Source organism: Saccopteryx leptura, chromosome 8 (genome assembly GCF_036850995.1).
Source record: "Saccopteryx leptura isolate mSacLep1 chromosome 8, mSacLep1_pri_phased_curated, whole genome shotgun sequence".
NCBI lineage: Eukaryota > Metazoa > Chordata > Mammalia > Chiroptera > Emballonuridae > Saccopteryx > Saccopteryx leptura.
In genome coordinates this window covers 16,655,909-16,675,755 of record NC_089510.1, presented here as the reverse complement: position 1 = coordinate 16,675,755, position 19,847 = coordinate 16,655,909, and the positions used below count along the sequence as shown (strand labels likewise).

Sequence of the window (19,847 nt, the reverse complement as noted above, 5' to 3'; positions counted from 1 at the left end):
TTAATGATTCCTATATAATTATAATTTCTACATATATCTTATTTGAAACTCAAAGTAGCAAAATTGCATTTAACTTCTGGCCAAGTAAGATCAAAACTATTATTTAAATAGCTTTTATTTTATAACATCAGAAAATAGGAGATTAACTATTTTTTCTTAGATATGATCTGAGGATGTAATTATCAGACTGGCCACAATGCATTTGATTGGGATTTAGAGACAGTACAAAATGAGTAAAATAAAAAAAAAAGTATTAAAATTCCTAACACACTAATGTTTGCTTGTAATTGAATTGATATTTAGATGTTATTGTACTATAATTAGCATGATATAATTATTCCATTTTTTCTAGATTTTATTATTTTTGTTTTTAACTTAGAAATCTGTTAATTTTTTATTTAAGAAGAAAGGTGAGACGTGCCATAAGAGTAATTTATTTTTGGTGGGTGAGTGATATATGTAAACACAGCGACACTTACAGCAGTGGTCTTGTCCTTTTGTTTTATAAATGAGGAAGCTGAAATTCTGGGAGCATTAAGTGAAAAATCCAAAGTTCATTTCCTAATAATGGGCCTAGCAATACAACCCAAGCTTTACTCCTAAAACCTTTCTTTTCTAATGCTTGCCACATGGTAGTTGGTTCATTCTAATTAGTCTTAGAGTAATACATGAAATAACTCATTTAATTAAAATCTACTCTCAAATCTCATGAATCCATAGGCGTTGGTAAAGCTTATAATAGAGAGAAACACCAGCAGACACGCATCTTGCTATCACTTCGGGTAGAGTTGAGATGTTGGTGATAAATTGTCTTTCACTCACTCTCCATCATGTTCTCTGGAGTAGACCTAGACGACAGATCGTTTGCATTCATCTTAAATAGCGCCAACTGCTGAGACGGATGTGTTTTGGCTTCTGGCAGCAGTTGGTGTCCTGACTGGGTCATCACATCTCCCGGCTTGCTCCTCACTTTCGTGGTTCCATATGTTTGATGTTGACACAGCATCCAAGCCGATGAATCAGTTTCTTATGTGTGATAATGTCTTTTCTTACAAAGCTGGTTCTTTGGTCACACAGGACCCGCAGGAGGAAGGATGAGGAATTGATCTGAGGACTCCTTCCCATTTTCTACCCCATATTGGTCAAAGGTCGTCCTCTGGGGCTGAGTCCGTATCATGGAGTCTGACCACTTCCGTAGCCACTCGCAAGCCACAACAACCTCCGCAGGTTCAGTCAGACTGGGGTACAAACGTGGACAGCTTACTGGGACCGAGTGAATCAGGAGTGTAGTGTAGTTACAGTGGATTGTAACTTTCTTACATTTTGAGAGGTTTTTGATTCTTCTGTTTTTCTCAAATTCAGCATCGTATTGAGTACATTTATTGTCCTAATAGTGTGTTCATTCACTGTTTCCTGCAAAAGATATTGTGCGATACATTTTACATATATTATCTCATTTGATTAGTAAAACAGCTTTATGAAGTAGGTTCCGTGATGATTCTCATTTCAGAGTAGAACATGTAGTCTTAGTTACAGCTGATAAGGGGTAGGCTTGGGATTCAAATTCAGGTATAATAATCCTGATCTTAAATCTAACCATTGTATCGCGATTGCTTGCTTAGCCACAGACCTGGCCAGTGATAGGTGCTCACTAAATGTCTGCTGCCAAAAAGACTACGTGTCAGAATTTTAGGTGCTTGGGTCCCTCAGTATGCAGAACAGATATTTTTCTTCTTCTGTGTGTAATTTACATTCTAGCCACTCCGGTCTCCGATTATTAGCCTTATCAGTGCTTTGTGTTATACTTTTCGCGCTCTGCTTTTTGCGCTAGTATCTCCCACTCATAACAAAGAGCGTTTTGAAGGCAAGGACTTCCTATTGTTCACAGTGTCTTGCATTCCATTGGATAAATAATAGATGTTCAGTAACATTTATGGAGTAAATGGATGGAGTTCATCACTTTTTGCTTATTACCTTCACCTAAGTGGTCGCACTGATTGTTTTCTGATAGATGAAATGAATGTATGCTAAATTGGATACCGATTGGAAACGGCACTGAGATTTTAAATGAATTTGCAAACCTCACACATTTATTTGTTGATTAATGACATGAAATATTTAAAAATAGGGAACAGCATTCAAAAATAAAAAAACTACGTGTACTATGATCTCAACCTTTGAATTCTTTTTCTTTATTATCTGCCTGCAAATATTTGTGCTTTTAATATTTGGTCTTTTTAGTAATGACTTCATTAATCTATGGACTGCCTACAAAAACTCATTTTTTAAACTGCTTCCATTAAAACGTGTCTCGGATCATATCAGCTATCTACTCTGTCTTTAAGGGTTTTTATTTTATTTGTGATTTATTATCTAGCTGAAATCATCTTTTCCATTCTAACTGGCCTCTGGATTCCCACCTATCCTCCTGCTCTGAAAAAACATAGCTACTGTCATTTCGACAAGAACCACCTAATTTTTACATATGTATTGCCCTTCTCTGTTTTCTCCAGCTGTCAAAATACACTACTTATTCTTTAAGACAAGGATAGTCAACCTTTTTAAACCTACCGCCCACTTTTGTATCTCTGTTAGAAGTAAAATTTTCTAACCACCCACTGGTTCCACAGTAATGGTGATTTATAAAGTAGGGAAGTAACTTTACTTTATAAAATTTATAAAGCAGAGTTACAGCAAGTTAAAGCATATAATAATTACTTACCAAGTACTTTATGTCAGATTTTTGCTAAGTTTGGCAGAATAAATCTTTATAAAACAGCTTACTATAGTTAAATCTATCTTTTTATTTATACTTTGGTTGCTCCGCTACTGCCCACCATGAAAGTTGGAACGCCCCCTAGTGGGCGGTAGGGACCAGGTTGACTACCACTGCTTTAGGATATAGTACAAATGCCAGCTATCCCCTAAATCCTTCTCTAATCTGCTCTTCTCCCACTAGTTTCTTCTACTGTCTTGCTTATTCTTTTAATAATTGCCTCTCAGCCCTGTCCTGTCATGTGTTTGAACAGACTTCCTTTAGACTGAGGAGCTTCTTAAGGAAGGGAGCTTGTGGTTTTTTATTTATTTATTTTTATTTTTTTCGATTTTAAAGGGTCTTGTTTTCTGTAGCTGAATTATTACAAGAACATTTTTATTCTGTATTAAGCATGTTGTTGCTGTTTTATACTTACCTTTGATTGAGGGACATAAACTTGTCACTTAAAGTCTCTAATATCTACTGTTAATGTAACAGCCTTACTATATAGATAATTGTATAATTTTTGATGCTTTGCTTAAAGAATAAAGTTTCTGTCTGTCACCTTTAAGGTTTTTTAAAGTCCAATTTAAAAAGCTAGCTTTTTCTCTTAAGTTTTTTTGTTCTCCCTTTCTAAAACTTATTTCCTCCTTTTCTAGTTATTAAAAATTCCCACAAGCTTTTGAGCTGTTGAGCTTTTTCCCCCTCAAATCCAAATCTCCCCTAGGAAGCAGATGACAATATACAATCTCGCAAAGTATGCTAGCAAGGAAAGAATTTCCCCCGTGAGTTACTTGGGTGTCAGGCCCTCTCAAAAGTGCTTGAGAAAGAATTCTAAATCTTAGAAATGACCAGGTATGGTATGATACATCTCTCCTGACATCTCTCCTGTGTGTGCAAGCCTGCCTAACATGAGAATCTTAGTACAGATCTAATATGAACTGCCTTCTAAGATAAGAGAGCAAATACATATTTTAGCCTGTACTTTTTTTTTAATGGGCAGTCAAATTGACTTGATTTTCCCCCCAAACTTTACATAATCCATACATTTAAGTCAATATGGAGTACTTAATATTTGCACGTATTAGTATGACCATGTCCCAGGAGAGCCCAAGCTCTACGTTGATCAGGCGTCCCTGATTAGACTTCCACGTGCAGTGGGACACTCTTGCTTAATGAAAGGGCTGGTTGCCCCTTTGAGACAACACTTGAGGCGACTCTGAAGATTCTGCTTACTGGTACCGAGACCAGTTGCCACCAGAGGAAAGACACAACCAACACACAAGTTAGTTGCAAGACTAACAGACAGTTTGTTTCTCACAGGTCCTATGGCGTGCCTGGGTACAGCGTCATGGGGCCCAGTTGGTGTGCTCCTCTCGGCTGTCCTTGGTCAGAGTGGCGTGGAGACAGTCCATGTTCAGTGTTGGTCAGAGTGGCGTGGAGACAGTCCGTGTTCAGTGTTGGTCAGAGTGGCGTGGAGACAGTCCGTGTTCAGTGTTGGTCAGAGTGGCGTGGAGACAGTCCGTGTTCAGTGTTGGTCAGCGTGGCGTGGAGACAGTCCATGTTCAGCGTTGGTCAGAGTGGCGTGGAGACAGTCCGTGTTCAGTGTTGGTCAGCGTGGTGTGGAGACAGTCCGTGTTCAGTGTTGGTCAGAGTGGCGTGGAGACAGTCCGTGTTCAGTGTTGGTCAGAGTGGCGTGGAGACAGTCCGTGTTCAGTGTTGGTCAGAGTGGCGTGGAGACAGTCCGTGTTCAGTGTTGGTCAGAGTGGCGTGGAGACAGTCCGTGTTCAGTGTTGGTCAGCGTGGTGTGGAGACAGTCCGTGTTCAGTGTTGGTCAGAGTGGCGTGGAGACAGTCCGTGTTCAGTGTTGGTCAGAGTGGCGTGGAGACAGTCCGTGTTCAGTGTTGGTCAGAGTGGCGTGGAGACAGTCCGTGTTCAGCGTTGGTCAGAGTGGCGTGGAGACAGTCCACGTTCAGTGTTGGTCAGAGTGGCGTGGAGACAGTCCGTGTTCAGTGTTGGTCAGAGTGGCATGGAGACAGTCCGTGTTCAGTGTTGGTCAGAGTGGCGTGGAGACAGTCCGTGTTCAGTGTTGTGTTGGTCAGAGTGGCGTGGAGACAGTCCATGTTCAGTGTTGGTCAGAGTGGCGTGGAGACAGTCCGTGTTCAGTGTTGGTCAGAGTGGCGTGGAGACAGTCCGTGTTCAGTGTTGTGTTGGTCAGCGTGGCGTGGAGACAGTCCGTGTTCAGTGTTGGTCAGAGTGGCGTGGAGACAGTCCGTGTTCAGTGTTGTGTTGGTCAGAGTGGCGTGGAGACAGTCCATGTTCAGTGTTGGTCAGAGTGGCGTGGAGACAGTCCATGTTCAGTGTTGTGTTGGTCAGAGTGGCGTGGAGACAGTCCATGTTCAGCATTGGTCAGAGTGGCGTGGAGACAGTCCATGTTCAGCGTTGGTCAGAGTGGCGTGGAGACAATCCGTGTTCAGCGTTGGTCAGAGTGGCGTGGAGACAGTCCGTGTTCAGTGTTGGTCAGTGTGGCGTGGAGACAGTCCGTGTTCAGCGTTGGCCAGAGTGGCGTGGAGACAGTCCGTGTTCAGCGTTGGCCAGAGTGGCGTGGAGACAGTCCGTGTTCAGTGTTGGTCAGAGTGGCGTGGAGACAGTCCGTGTTCAGCGTTGGCCAGAGTGGCGTGGAGACAGTCCGTGTTCAGCGTTGGCCAGAGTGGCGTGGAGACAGTCCGTGTTCAGCGTTGGTCAGAGTGGCGTGGAGACAGTCCGTGTTCAGCGTTGGTCAGCGTGGCGTGGAGACAGTCCATGTTCAGTGTTGGTCAGCGTGGTGTGGAGACAGTCCGTGTTCAGTGTTGGAGTGTGAAGGACTGACTACAGCTGGGGCCCCTCAGTTTCAGTACCCTTTCTGGCATACGCCTTCTAACAGGTGTTAATCCACGAGATTATCACATCAAGCCACTTTTAGGGAGTTTCTTGCAGGAAGCTCTTTCTATTTACATATCATTTCACACACACACTGACTGGGCCCAGCGCAGAGGGCGTGGCCTTGCCTATCACATCTCTACACACTAGGTTAGCTGTTGCCCAGAGGGCATAGTCTTATTCACTTGCCTTAATGGCTTTTAATATTATATCCTAATTTATTTCTATGTATTTTCTATATTTTTTTATATTTCTATATATTTGATTACTATAACGTCATATACTGTAACACTATATTTATTATATAATTTCTCATAGCAGGAAAAAAATGGTGATGATTCTCAAACACTTTTGGAATTTGAGGGCCAAAATCTTTAATGTTTGCTAATAACTAACCAGTGTATTGATATCTGAGTAAGTGTTATAAATTTTAAAAATGATAAATTCAAAAGTATACTTTTAATTACCACTCTCTGAGGTCGAGACAAATTGTAGCTGACAATTGAGCATTTGCTGTCTACTGTGGGGATGGCTCCCTGTGTGATTTCATTGATTCCTTAGAACCCTCAGTTTTCCCCACTTCATAAGGGAAGAAATTAAGGAAAAGGGGCATCATTTATTTGTTCAAGGTCACGTTCATTATGTCACAGTTAGGCTTTGAACTTATACTGTTTATTTTTAGAGACTAAGCTGATTATCTCAATTATACCATTAATAGCTTTATGAGAAAGCTTAAAGAGCTTTCTTTAAAAAAAGTCATACTTAATTTGAGATCTTGTCTTTTGACTTAGGAACGTATATGTTTTATGAAGAATGGTGCTAAATCTTTATTGCTTGTTACATTCTTGACCTTGGGAAACTTACATATGTATCTGTGCCTCTATTTTTTTCTTTATAAAAAGAGGATTAAAAACATCAATATAGAGATAAAATTTGATAATATTTATAACATTTTATATCTGTACAAAATGCTAGTTGCTATACCAACTTCATTTTATGTTCTTGGTTACCAAGAATTTGACCTAGTTTTTAAATATCCTATAAATTTTTAGCAAAATATGAAAAGAGACGACTATAGTAGCAGAGGGCACAGGCACGATGAGCTGGCTGTATCCTCAGGCATTTTCTTTTTTTGAGCCACAGTGATTTCAAAGTGGAATATGTATTTCTGTATCAGAAGCTACAGGGCTGACCTTGAGGGAATGAAGATATTTAGTTAAAGTAATATAATGCCATAATCCTGTTTCTGTTGAATTGTAAATGGGACATTTGTACACATCTTATGAAACTGTTCTAAAATGAGTATTTAAAAAATATAAACCTTAAATAAATCTAAAAAAATGTGTTTTTAAGATATTAAACTCACATTAACAATAAAATTATTACCATGTTTATTCAACCTTCCAAAGTTTATATCAGTAATTTTCCTTGTATTATGATGATATATATGTGTATATGTATTTTTTTTTACCCTAAGTCCAAATAAATTTTGATTGTTCCTGTTAGCTCATTTTTAAATTTACTACTTATCTGGTTCTGTACAGATTAGAGTGTTCATATAGCTACTTTCATATGTAGGAAGTAAAAGATTTTTTTTTTTAATTTTTCTAATAGGACTTCAGAGAGTATGAGAAAGTTTGCCTACAATATTTCATTTTATCTGCAGATCAAGTATTTTGAAACAGTAGCCAATGTTTAATTAGGGAGCGCTCATGGAAAAGTCTGAAAGATTTTTGGTTCTTGATTTATTATCTGATTTGGCGCTGGTGCTTGGCAACAATGTGGCGTAGAGGCCGTTACTTTTCCATGGGGTGTTTCTCTCCCTCTCTCCAGAGTTCCTTTCTGCATTGTTTTCTGTACTCGAAGGCCAGTCCCCCTGATCATGTGTTTCAATTATCAGACCTTTACTTTTGAGTTTCTTATGTGGGGACAGCTCCTCCTATTTTAGTTACCTGCCTGGCTTCTGTGGGGAGTTAGGTTTGTGTCTCATTGAATAAGGACTTGTCAATGAGAGCCTGGGAGGCTATCGTTTTATTTAAGGTTAATATGAATAAATAATGAATTGAATATAATTTACATTTTTAAAACCATAGATGTGCATGCATGTGTCTGTGTTTGTATGAATTTGTTACATATATGTACAAAAAGGGGTTGTATATGAAGTGCTTGAAGTGCTGCACTTCCACCTACCACCCCCATAAACCTCTGCACTCTGTTGATGGGATGCTGTGTCTTATTTTTCCCTGAGTATGCAGCAAGCTCATCATGCAAATGTGGTGGGCGTGGTTAGGCTAAGGAAGCTTAAGGTCCCTGCCTGCCCAGGCCATGGAAATTTCCAGGTGCCCAACATGAGGCCCTCTGAAGACTGAATGACATGGGAACTGTAATTATATCTATATTTTCTTTATACAAATATATGCTTTGTGGAAAACTGCTCTGCAACTCCTTAGTTTATGTTAAGCATCTTTCCCTATCAACACATGTCTACTTTGTTCTTAATGGCTTTTGTGTCATTTGTTGTTTGGGTATTCCAGAGCTCAACCAGTCTCCTACTGTTGAGCGGGTAGACTATTTTCCATGTTTTGGTATTATAAATAATGCCATAATGATCGTCATTCTATACATAGATGTCTTTGCTTGCTTATGAAATATAACCAAAGGGTAAATTTGTAAAAATGAATTACTTAGTGAAGAGTATGGTTTTGAAATTTTCATAGCTGTTACAGAATTACTCTGTAATTTATATTTCACTAAAGAGTGTTTGAGAATGTCTTCTCCCCTGCAGTGCGCTGTATCCACAGAGACGGTCATATGTCTATTGGTCTTTTAGGTGGGAAGTAGAAATTGGAAGTTTAAGTTTGCGCTTCTTGTCTATGAATTTGAACATCTTTTCAAATATTTACTAGACATTTTGATTTTGGGGGCACCTCTTGGTTTTATGTATTTTTAATGTTTTATACCTTTGATCCCTTGAAGTTATTTTGATTTTTAGAGATCTGTTTATTTACAATTAACTTACAGGCTTCAGTATTTAATTAGAGAAGCCATCCTTTCATTACTGATACTAAATGCTCTTTTATTTAGTATTTATTTCTATATACGCTCAAAAATATTTTAGTCACAATTAATTGGATCCTAGTCAGCACTCAGTCCTTCGAGTACAAAGGCTTTGCTTGCAGACCCCTGGGCCACGTTGGTGGACTGCTTGCCGATCTCCTCGGCCGGTGGCCATGGCCGTGCAGATTCGCGTTGAGTTTGGGCAGATGGTACAGGAGCTGTGGAGCCGGAGGATGGTGGGCCATTCCATTTGTTAGAACCTCGCAACTGCGCATGAGCAAGCAGGCAAGGAAACCTGCGTCGTTCTCTCACTCAGGACTCACAAGCAAAACAGGCGGGAGTAGGGGGAGACCCCTTCTCTGAAAAACAATAGCAATAAGTGGCCCCTCCCAAGGGCAGCAGGCAATCCGCAATCTACAACCTGCAGCCTTACACAGACTATACACACGAGGCCCCGCCCAGTGCTCATGCACCAAGCAGGCAAAGTGCAGGTGAGCAAGCCTAACACACCTGTTTGCCCAACAGGCCTGTAGGCTTGTTCAGGTTTCCCAGTGCCTGGCACAAAGCTTTTACTTGTATTAATCATTAAGACTATTGATTATAACTAAAACCACTATTACTCAAGCTAAAATTTTAACCTTTGAGTCCCCCCCCCTTTTTTTTTTTTACAGAAACAGAGAGTCAGAGAGAGGGACAGATAGGGACAGACAGACAGGAACGGGGAAAAATGAGAAGCATCAATCATCAGTTTATCATTGTGACACCTTAGTTGTTCATTGATTGCTTTCTCATATGCGCCTTGACCAGGGGGCTACAGCAGGCCAAGTAACCTCTTGCTCAAGACAGCGACCTTGGCTCCAAGCTGGTGAGCGTTGCTCAAACCAGATGAGCCCACACTCAGGCTGGTGACCTTGGGGTCTCGAACCTGGGTCCTCCACATCTTAGTCCGGTTTGCTATCCACTGTGCCACCGCCTGATCAGGCCTTTGAGTTCCTTTTATCAGATCTATTACAGTTCCCCAATTTTTACAAACATAGTTTTATATACCCAGTATAATTCCTATAGAATATTATATAGGATTATAGATGTTATATAGAACTGTACACTGCTTACAAAAATTAGGGGATATTTCAAAATGAACATGAATCAATAAAAAAAGAAGCATTTGTTTTATTAAACAAGAACATCACAGAAGCAAACAAGTCAAAGAACGTTGTTTGATTATACAAATGAGATAATGAGGGAGGCCTGTGGAAGGTAAAAGGATTTGGTGGGCCTGGAGCCATACCTCTGGCCCTGTAAAGACTTAATTTGTAGCCTGACCAGGCGGTGGCGCAGTAGGTAGAGTGTCAGACTGGTACGCGGAAGACTCAGGTTCAAAATCCCGAGGTCACCAGCTTGACTGTGGGCTCATCTGTTTTGAGCAAGGCTTACCAGCTTGAACCCAAGGTCGCTGGCTTGAGCAAGGGGTCACTCTGTCTGCTGTAGCCCCACGCCAAAGGTACATATGAGAAAGCAATCAGTGAACAACTAAGGTGCTGCAACGAAGAATTGATGCTTCTCATCTTTCTCCCTTCTGGTCTATCTGTTCCTATCTGTCCCTCTCTCTGTTTCTCTCTGTCTCTGTCACACACATACACAAAAAAAGACAATTTGTAAAACAGGAAAGATCAGACACAATACAATATACAGATTATATATTATAGACTTGTACACTTAGACCTGTATAATTTTATTAAGCAATGTTACCACAATACATTAATTAAAAATAAAAAAATATAAGGACATTTTTTTAAATAAAAAATATAGTTTTAATGAGAGGTGGGAGGCAGAGACAGACTTCCATGTATGTCCCGACCAGGATACACCTGGCAAGTCCACTAGGGGGCAGTGCTCTGCCCAACTGGGGCCCTTGCTCCTTTTTAACCAGAGCCATATTTTAGCACCTGAGGCAGAGGCCATGGACCACCTTCAGCCTGGGCCAACTTGCTCTAATTAAGCTATAGCTGCAGGAGGAGAGGAGAAGAAAGAGAGAGAGAGAGAGAGAGAGAGAGAGAGAGAATGAGAAAGAGAGAGAGGTGGGAGGGGGAGGGGTGGAGAAGCAGATAGGTGCAGACTTCTAACAGAGACCACCATATGGCTGAGAAAGCCTAAAATATTTACTATCAACACCTTAACAGAAAAACTACCAACACCTGTTGTAGGGTAATTTTATTTTTCTTGCTGTTTTTGACTTTTTTTTCTTTCATTTTATTAGAGATTAGTGGCAAAGGATATAGGATGCTTCTTCATTAAACTGTCTTGATTTGGTAGTTACTATAATGCAGATCTTAAAATTTCATGGAATAAAATAACCACTATTTTTCCTGTCTTATACCAAAGTGCTTGAAATTGTAAAAAAAAAAAAAAAGTTATTGTAATTAGTTAATACCTGAAATAAGAATCATTTTACTTACCAAGTAACCTTTACTAATAAATGAAATTATTCACATTAGTCCTCTTTAATGATTCCTTTTTTCTTTTATCTTTTATTTTTTTCTGAATAAGAATAAAGCGCTTACTTAATTACAATGGCTTTCCTGGAGGAGAATTTAATTTTGTAACTTCCTGCTTTTGCACTTTTCAAAGGTATAAGCGGTTTAACGAGATTTTGAACAACATCGGAGAGAATGAAGGTGGCATTGATAAGTTTTCCAGAGGCTATGAGTCATTTGGAGTCCACAGATGTGCTGACGGCGGTTTGTACTGCAAAGAATGGGCTCCGGGAGCAGAAGGAGTTTTTCTTACTGGAGACTTCAGTAAGTATTTTGAAAGTATTAAAGTCGGTATTAATATTTATTAATCCATTTGAAACATAGACTTCTTGTTTCATATATTTGATGATATAAATGATTATAAAAATTCCACTTTTCAGATAGAGCCATAGAATTTATTCTTTACTTTCATGTAGTAAAGGTGTTTCTGTTATCATGCAATATATGTGTTCCCTAAAAACTTGTTCTATAAAATCATGTACAAGAAAAAAGAGTTTATGAGAAAAATAGTGTCATGCAGACTATGCCAAATTTACTCAACTATGTTAGCAAGCTCTGAAAAAACCAGTTGCAATCAGGTTGAAGGTTGACGTAAGGACCTGGCCAGTTGGCTCAGTGGTGCAGTATCAACCTGGCATGTGGATGTCCCTGGTCAGGGCACATAGGAGAAGTGCCCATCTGCTTCTCTACCCCTCCCCATCTTGCTTTCTCTCTCTCTCTCTCTCTCTTCCTGCAGCCATGGCTCAATTAGAGCAAGTTGGCCCCTGGCGCTGAGGATGGCTCCATGGCCTCCACCTCAGGAGCTAAGAAGAGCTTGGTTACTGAGCAGTGGAGCAATACCCCAGATGGGCTGAGGATTGCCCCCTAGTGGGGTTGCCGGGTGAATCCCGGTCAGGGTGCATGCGGGAGTCTGTCTCTCTGCCTCCCCCTTCCTCTCACTTAATTAAAAAAAAAAATTGGCCCTGGCATGTGGAATTTCTGTGTTCGATTCCCAGTCAGGGCACACAGGAGAAGCGCCCATCTGCTTCTCCACCCTTTCCCCTCTCCCTTCTGTCTTTTTCCCTCTTCCCCTCCCGCAGCCAAGGCTCCATTGGAACAAAGTTGGCTTGGGCGCTGAGGATGGCTCCATGGTCTCTGCCTCAAGCACTAGAATGGCATTGGTTGTAAGGGAGTAATGTCCCAGATGGGCAGAAAATCGCCCCTTACTGGGCTTGCCGGGAGAATTTCGATCTGGTGCATGCAGGAGTCTGTCTCTCTGCCTCCCTACTTCTCACTTCAGAAAAATACACACACAAAAAAAAATTGATGTAAGTTAAATCCCCACTGGTTTTCATTTGGTTAGCTGACATTGGGTCCTGTATAGTCTAATATCTTTTTATGAGACCTCAGTTAAAGTAGATATCTAATCTAGAAGGTAAACTTCATCACTTAATTTATTTTTCCTTCTCCTTTTCTATAACAGAAAGGGAACACTCCTCGGTTTTATGATTGTAACTGAAAGTGGAAGTTCAGGGGAGGCTGCCTGCCACCACAGAAGCCAGTCTCGTGAGGCAGGTGCTGGTGGCAAAGGAAGGGGGCTGTTGGGCCGCTCTCCGGGAAGAGCATCGCCTCTTCCTGCTCCAGCCTGGTCCCATAGGGAGAGGGGGCGGGGCTTGTTCCTCTCCAGTTATCTTGCTGCTGGGGCCCTGTCCATTCATCTGTCTATCTTTTGGTGCCTTGGGCCCTGTTCATTCATCTTCGTAGCTCTTGGCGCCCAGAGTTAGACCTCCAATTTTGACCAATGGAGAGACTCTCCAGCCCTCCCTCCCTCCCCCCTCCTCCCTCCTCCCTCCTTCCCTCCCTCCTTTCCCTCCCTCCCTCCCTTCCTTCCTCTCTCCCTTCCTTCCTTCCTTCCTTCCCAGACAGAGGGACAGATAGGGACAGACAGACAGGAATGGAGAGAGATGAGAAACATCAATTCTTTGTTACGGTTCCTTAGTTGTTCATGATTTCTCATATGTGCCTTGACCGGGGGGGGGGGGGCTACAGCAGACTAAGTAACCCCTTGCTCAAGCCAGCGACCTTGCGCTCAAGCTGGTGATCTTGAGGTCTTGAACCTGGGTCCTCTGCATCCCAATCCAATGCTCTATCTGCTGCGCCACTGCCTGGTCAGGCGCTCCCTGACTTTCTAAGGTAACAATATCTGCACTGTTAATATCACTAGACAACCCTGCGGAAAGCACACTAGTTCTAGAGGTTAGGATTCTGCCATACAATCCAGTGGGAGGAAAGGACCTGTATATTAATAACTACAATGCAGTCTGCTCACTTTTATTCTAGAAGTATAACTATACATACATATAATACTACCATAGTGACAAGGAAGAAAACTCAGTTTTGAAAGTAGAATAACTGGAAAAATAGGCTTGGCAAAATGTTCATACAAGGAAAGGAAATAATAGAATGGTAAAATCCATTAGTACCATAGAGTGATGTAATATTTAAAATTTGATTTTACTGGATTCAAAAGTCTACATGCTATATTATCCTATTTATATGATATTCTGAAAACAGCAACACTCTAGGGACGGAAAACAGGGTTGTCACGTTTTGCAAGCAGAAGGTGTGAATTGATTACAGCGGAGCATAAGGGAATATCTGGGGTGATGCAAATGTATTATGTCTTGATTGTGGTGGTGGTTATGTGACTGTATACATCTGTAATTATTCATAGAACTGTATGTGTAATAGAGTGAGTTTAACTGCATGTAAATTATACCCTACAGAATCTGACTTTACAAAAGTTTATTTGATTTTATATGTACTGTCCAAGGCAGGGGTCGGGAATCTAGGGCTCGTGAGCCAGATGTGGCTCTTTTGATGGCCGCATCTGACTCGCAGACAAATCTTTAATAAAAAAAAAATAATAACATTTAAAATACAAAACATTCTCATGTATTACAATCCATTCATTTCCTACCACTCATGTTCATGGTTGCGGGTGGCTGGAGCCAATCACAGCTGTCCTCTGGGACAACACCAAATCTTTATTGGATAATGCATAATGTACATGGGTCGTTGTATGGCTCTCACAGAATTACATTTTAAAATATGTGGCGTTCATGGCTCTCTCAGCCAAAAAGTTTCCCGACCCCTGGTCCAAGGTAACAAAGTCCAATTGAAATATAATGTAAGCCTGTTATGTAAGTCAAAAATTTTAGTAGCTATGTTAAAAAAGTGAAAGAATAGTTGAATGGATTTTAATAATGGTACATTTTATTTGACCCAGTCTATCAAAATATTTTAACATACAGTCAATATAAAATTTGTTAGCAATATTTTTAGTCTTTTGTATCATATCTTACAAATCTGGCATTTTTTTCATTGGAAATTCTTGATCTATATTTACATTTAATATGATTTTCACTTTAAGTTTTGGCAAACAATTAAAAATTTTAGTCACTAAGTTGAACAATATTTTTAAAATTTAAATGTAATAATGTAATGAAATAAAATTAAAAGTTTGTTTTCTTAGTTCTGTTGATCTCATTTCAAGTGCTCACTCACCACCACTGTCTAGCGGCTTCCTTGTTGGAAAGCACGGGTCTAAGGACTTAAAATACTTCATGAAATCTCCAAAATTAGATGATTTCAGCTCCCTGTGTTTCCTGAGAGTTATTGAAAAGTTCAGAGTGGTTTGAGAAAGATCATATGATCTGCTGACTCATTTTAGCTTGGCCTGTGATAATTATAAAATGCATTTTGAGAATAGGAGATTTTTCACTTAAATTATTATTAAAATAGAAATTATTATTGTTTTTCTTTATGCATAAACATCATTATTTCTCCATCTTCTCTATGCAACTGCCTTGATTACTAGTTTTTTGTTAATAGACAATTTAGACATCATCTTGTGTCTAGGCACATTTTGACATTCTGTTTTATTATCTTTATGGTGATTTTTAAGATTGGGAGATAGTGATTGAGAATGTTCAAGGCAAATTTTTACAGAAAGATAGCCAAACTACTGGAAGAACCTAAGTTTAAATTTGGTACTTGCTTTAGGTTTATCTTTATATTTATCTTTAAATCTACTATGTTTGTTTTAGAGATAAAATATGAGAAATATATAAAAACTAGATTTACTATTATAATGACTAGTATTTATTAAAAGTTGTACTTTACAGTTTTGTTGGGCCATGTGTGGTATTAGAGAATTGCACTTAAAAATTGGCCAAGACATGGAAACAACCAAAAAGCCCTTCAATAGAAGACTGGATAAAGAAGATGTGGCACATATACACTATGGAATACTACTCAGCCATAAGAAATGATGACATCGGGTCATTTACAACAAAATGGTGTGAACTTGATAACATTATATGGAGTGAAATAAGTAAATCAGAAAAAACCAAGAACTACATGATTCCATACATTGGTGGGACATAAAAATGAGACTAAGAGACATGGACAAGAGTGTGGTGGTTACCAGGGGTCGGGGGAGGAGGGAGGGCACGGGAGGGAAGGAGGGCGAGGGGAAGGGGGAGGGGGAGGGGCACAAAGAAAACTAGATAGAGGGTGACGGAGGACAATCTGACTCTGGGTGATGGGTATGCAACATGATTGAATGACAAGATAACCTGGACATGTTTTCTTTGAATATATGTGCCCTGATTTATTAATGTCATCCCATTAAAGTTAATAAAAATTTATTTTAAAAAAAGGCACAAAAATTGTATTTAGGATTTAATTCTTAAATAGTAAAGGAATAATGATTTAAAAGATCTTTTGTAAAGAGAAAGCGAAAAATGACCTAGTCCCTATTTTAATGTAAAAATATCCTCTGTTTACTTTTCTTTTTTTTCAATTTAACTTGATTTTTAAAAACTCTACCTGTTGTGAAGGTGTCTTATTTAAAATCTCTCCCTTGTCCTTGAGATAGCATTCAGTCAGTTATTTTCAATCAACCATGGTTTAATCAGTGGTCCGGTATTGTTACTGGACAGTTTGAAAAGGCTAAGATAAATGAAATTATAATAGAGAATAGTTAAAAACAGGTGGTATGCTGGGCAAGGTTACATGTCTATTTTATTTTCTAATCTAGATGAAAGATGTTTTATTTTCTGCCCCAAGTTGCACGGTCTCGGGGTCTCTTTACACAAAAGCTCTCCATTTTTCTCATTAAAAACTTGGACATTTTGGAATAAAAGCTTGAAATTCAGAGTAGAACCAATATTTTGGGTTAATACTGCATTTAAGAGAATATTCTTTTTAAAGAATATATACCTGAATATTAATTAGTTGACCATGTGTATAGAACTTTCATTGTAAGGACAACATAGCTAAAAATATACCTTTATGTAACTGAACTATGATTTTTTTTTAACCACAATTAAGGGATTCTGAAGTTTGTTTCTCCCTTGTTTACTAAAATCTTTTTTTTTAAAGAAGAGTTGAGTAAAAAGAAAGTCTTTTTTTTTTTAATTTTATTTTTTTAATGGGGTGACATCAATAAATCAGGATACATATATTGAAAGATAACAAGTCCAGGTTATCTTGTCGTTCAATTATGTTGCATACCCATCACCCAAAGTCAGATTGTCCTCTGTCACCTTCTATCTTGTTTTCTTTGTGCCCCTCCCCCTCCCCCTTTCCCTCTCCCATTCCCCCCTTCCCCCCGTAACCACCACACTCTTATCAATGTCTCTTAGTTTTACTTTTATGTCCCACCTACGTATGGAATAATGCAGTTCCTGTTTTTTTCTGATTTACTTATTTCGCTTCATATCATGTTATCAAGATCCCACCATTTTGCTATAATGTTCCGATGTCATCATTTCTTATGGCTGAGTAGTATTCCATAGTGTGTATGTGCCACATCTTCTTTATCCAGTCATCTATTGACGGGCTTTTTGGTTGTTTCCATGTCCTGGCCACTGTGAATAATGCTGCAATAAACATGGGGCTGCATGTGTCTTTACGTATCAATGTTTCTGAATGTTTCTGAGTTTTTGGGGTATATACCCAGTAGAGGGATTGCTGGGTCATAAGGTAGTTCTATTTTCAGTTTTTTGAGGAACCACCATACTTTCTTCCATAATGGTTGTACTACTTTACATTCCCACCAACAGTGTATGAGGGTTCCTTTTTCTCCACAGCCTCTCCAACATTTGCTATTACCTGTCTTGCTAATAATAGCTAATCGAACAGGTGTGAGGTGGTATCTCATTGCTGTTTTGATTTGCATTTCTCTAATAGCTAAAGAAGATGAGCATCTTTTCATATATCTGTTGGCCATTTGTATTTCTTCCTGGGAGAAGTATCTGTTCATATCCTCTTCCCATTTTTTTATTGGATTGTTTGTTTGTTTGTTGTTGAGTTTTATGAGTTCTTTGTATATTTTGGATATTAGGCCCTTATCTGAGCTGTTGTTTGAAAATATCATTTCCCATTTAGTTGGCTTTCTGTTTATTTTGCTATCAGTTTCTCTTGCTGAGCAAAAACTTCTTAGTCTGATGTAGTCCCATTCATTAATTTTTGCCTTCACTTCTCTTGCCTGTGGAGTCAAATTCATAAAATGCTCTTTAAAACCCAGGTCCATGAGTTGAGTACCTATGTCTTCTTCTATGTACTTAATTTTTTCAGGTCTTATGTTTAGATCTTTGATCCATTTTGAGTTAATTTTTGTACAGGGGGAGAGACTCTAGTCACGTTTCATTCTTTTGCATGTGGCTTTCCAGTTTTCCCAGCACCATTTATTGAAGAGGCTTTCTTTTCTCCATTGTGTGTTGTTGGCCCCTTTATCAAAAATTATTTGACTATATATATGTGGTTTTATTTCTGGGTTTTCTATTCTGTTCCATTGGTCTGAGTGTCTATTTTTCTGCCAATACCATGCTGTTTTGATTGTCGTGGCCCTATAATATAGTTTGAAGTCAGATATTGTAATGCCCCCAGCTTCATTCTTTTTCTTTAGGATTGCTTTGGCTATTCGGGGTTTTTTATAGTTCCATATAAATCTGATGATTTTTTGCTCTATTTCTTTAAAAAATGTCATTGGAAGTTTGATGGGAATTGCATTAAATTTGTATATTGCTTTGGGTAATATAGCCATCTTGATTATATTTATTCTTCCTAGCCAAGAACAAGGTATATTCTTCCATCTCATTATATCTTTTTCGATTTCCCTTAACAATGGTTTATAGTTTTCATTATATAAGTCCTTTACATTCTTTGTTATGTTTATTCCTAAGTATTTTATTTTTTTTGTTGCAATCGTGAAGGGGATTATTCTTTTGAGTTCGTTCTCAATTGTTTCATTGTTGGCATATAGAAAGGCTATTGACTTCTGTATGTTAATTTTGTATCCTGCGACCTTACTGTATTGGCTTATTGTTTCTAGTAGTCTTTTTGTGGATTCTTTGAGGTTTTCGATGTATAGGATCATATCATCTGCAAAAAGTGATACCTTTACTTCTTCTTTTCCGATATGGATGCCTTTTATTTCTTTGTCTTGTCTGATTGCTCTGGCTAGAACCTCTAGTACCACATTAAATAAGAGTGGAGAGAGTGGACAACCCTGTCTTGTTCCTGATTTAAAGGGGAAAGCCTTCAGTTTAGTGCCATTTAATATGATGTTAGCTGATGGTTTATCATATATGGCCTTTATCATGTTGAGATATTTTCCTTCTATACCCATTTTGTTGAGAGTCTTAAACATAAAATTGTGTTGTATTTTATCAAAAGCCTTTTCTGCGTCTATTGATAAGATCATGTGGTTTTTGTTCTTTGTTTTGTTGATATGGTGTATTACGTTAACCGTTTTACGTATGTTGAACCATCCTTGAGATTCTGGGATGAATCCCACTTGATCATGATGTATTATTTTTTTAATATGTTGTTGTATTCGATTTGCTAGTATTTTGTTTAGTATTTTAGCATCTGTATTCATTAGAGATATTGGTCTGTAGTTTTCTTTTTTTGTGCCATCCTTGCCTGGTTTTGGTATGAGGGTTATGTTGGCCTCATAAAATGTTTTCGGATGTATTGCTTCTTCTTCAATTTTTTGGAAGACTTTGAGTAGAATAGGAACCAAGTCTTCTTTGAATGTTTGATAAAATTCGCTGGTATAGCCGTCAGGGCCTGGACTTTTATTTTTGGGGAGGTTTTTAATGGTTTTTTCTATTTCTTCTCTACTAATAGGTCTGTTTAGGCTTTCTGCTTCTTCTTGACTCAGTCTAGGAAGGTTGTATTGATCTAGGAATTTATCCATTTCTTCTAGGTTGTTGAATTTAGTGCCATAAAGTTTTTCATAGTATTCTACAATAATTCTTTGTATACCTACGGTTTCCGTGGTGATTTCTCCTCTTTCATTTTGGATTTTGTTTATTTTTCTCTTTTTTCCTTGGTAAGTCTTGCCAAGGGTTTGTCAATTTTGTTGATCTTTTCAAAGAACCAGCTCCTTGTTCTATTAATTTTTTCTATAGTTTTTCTGTTCTCTAATTCATTTATTTCTGCTCTGATTTTTATTATCTCCTTTCTTCGGCTGGTTTTGGGTTTTCTTTGTTCTTCTTTTTCTAGTTCCTTAAGGTGGGAAGTTAAGT

At 38.7% G+C, this 19,847-nt stretch overlaps 1 protein-coding gene across 1 annotated transcript in view; it reads left to right on the top strand.

The window, feature by feature from the left end:
- The window catches only part of GBE1 (1,4-alpha-glucan branching enzyme 1), a 304,174-nt gene that overhangs the window by 43,457 nt on the left and 240,870 nt on the right, over positions 1 to 19,847 (top strand). Inside the window, exon 2 of the mRNA XM_066347125.1 lies at positions 11,360 to 11,529. Within this exon, the coding sequence (XP_066203222.1) occupies positions 11,360 to 11,529 (170 nt within the window). The remainder of the gene's footprint in view (positions 1 to 11,359; positions 11,530 to 19,847) is intronic.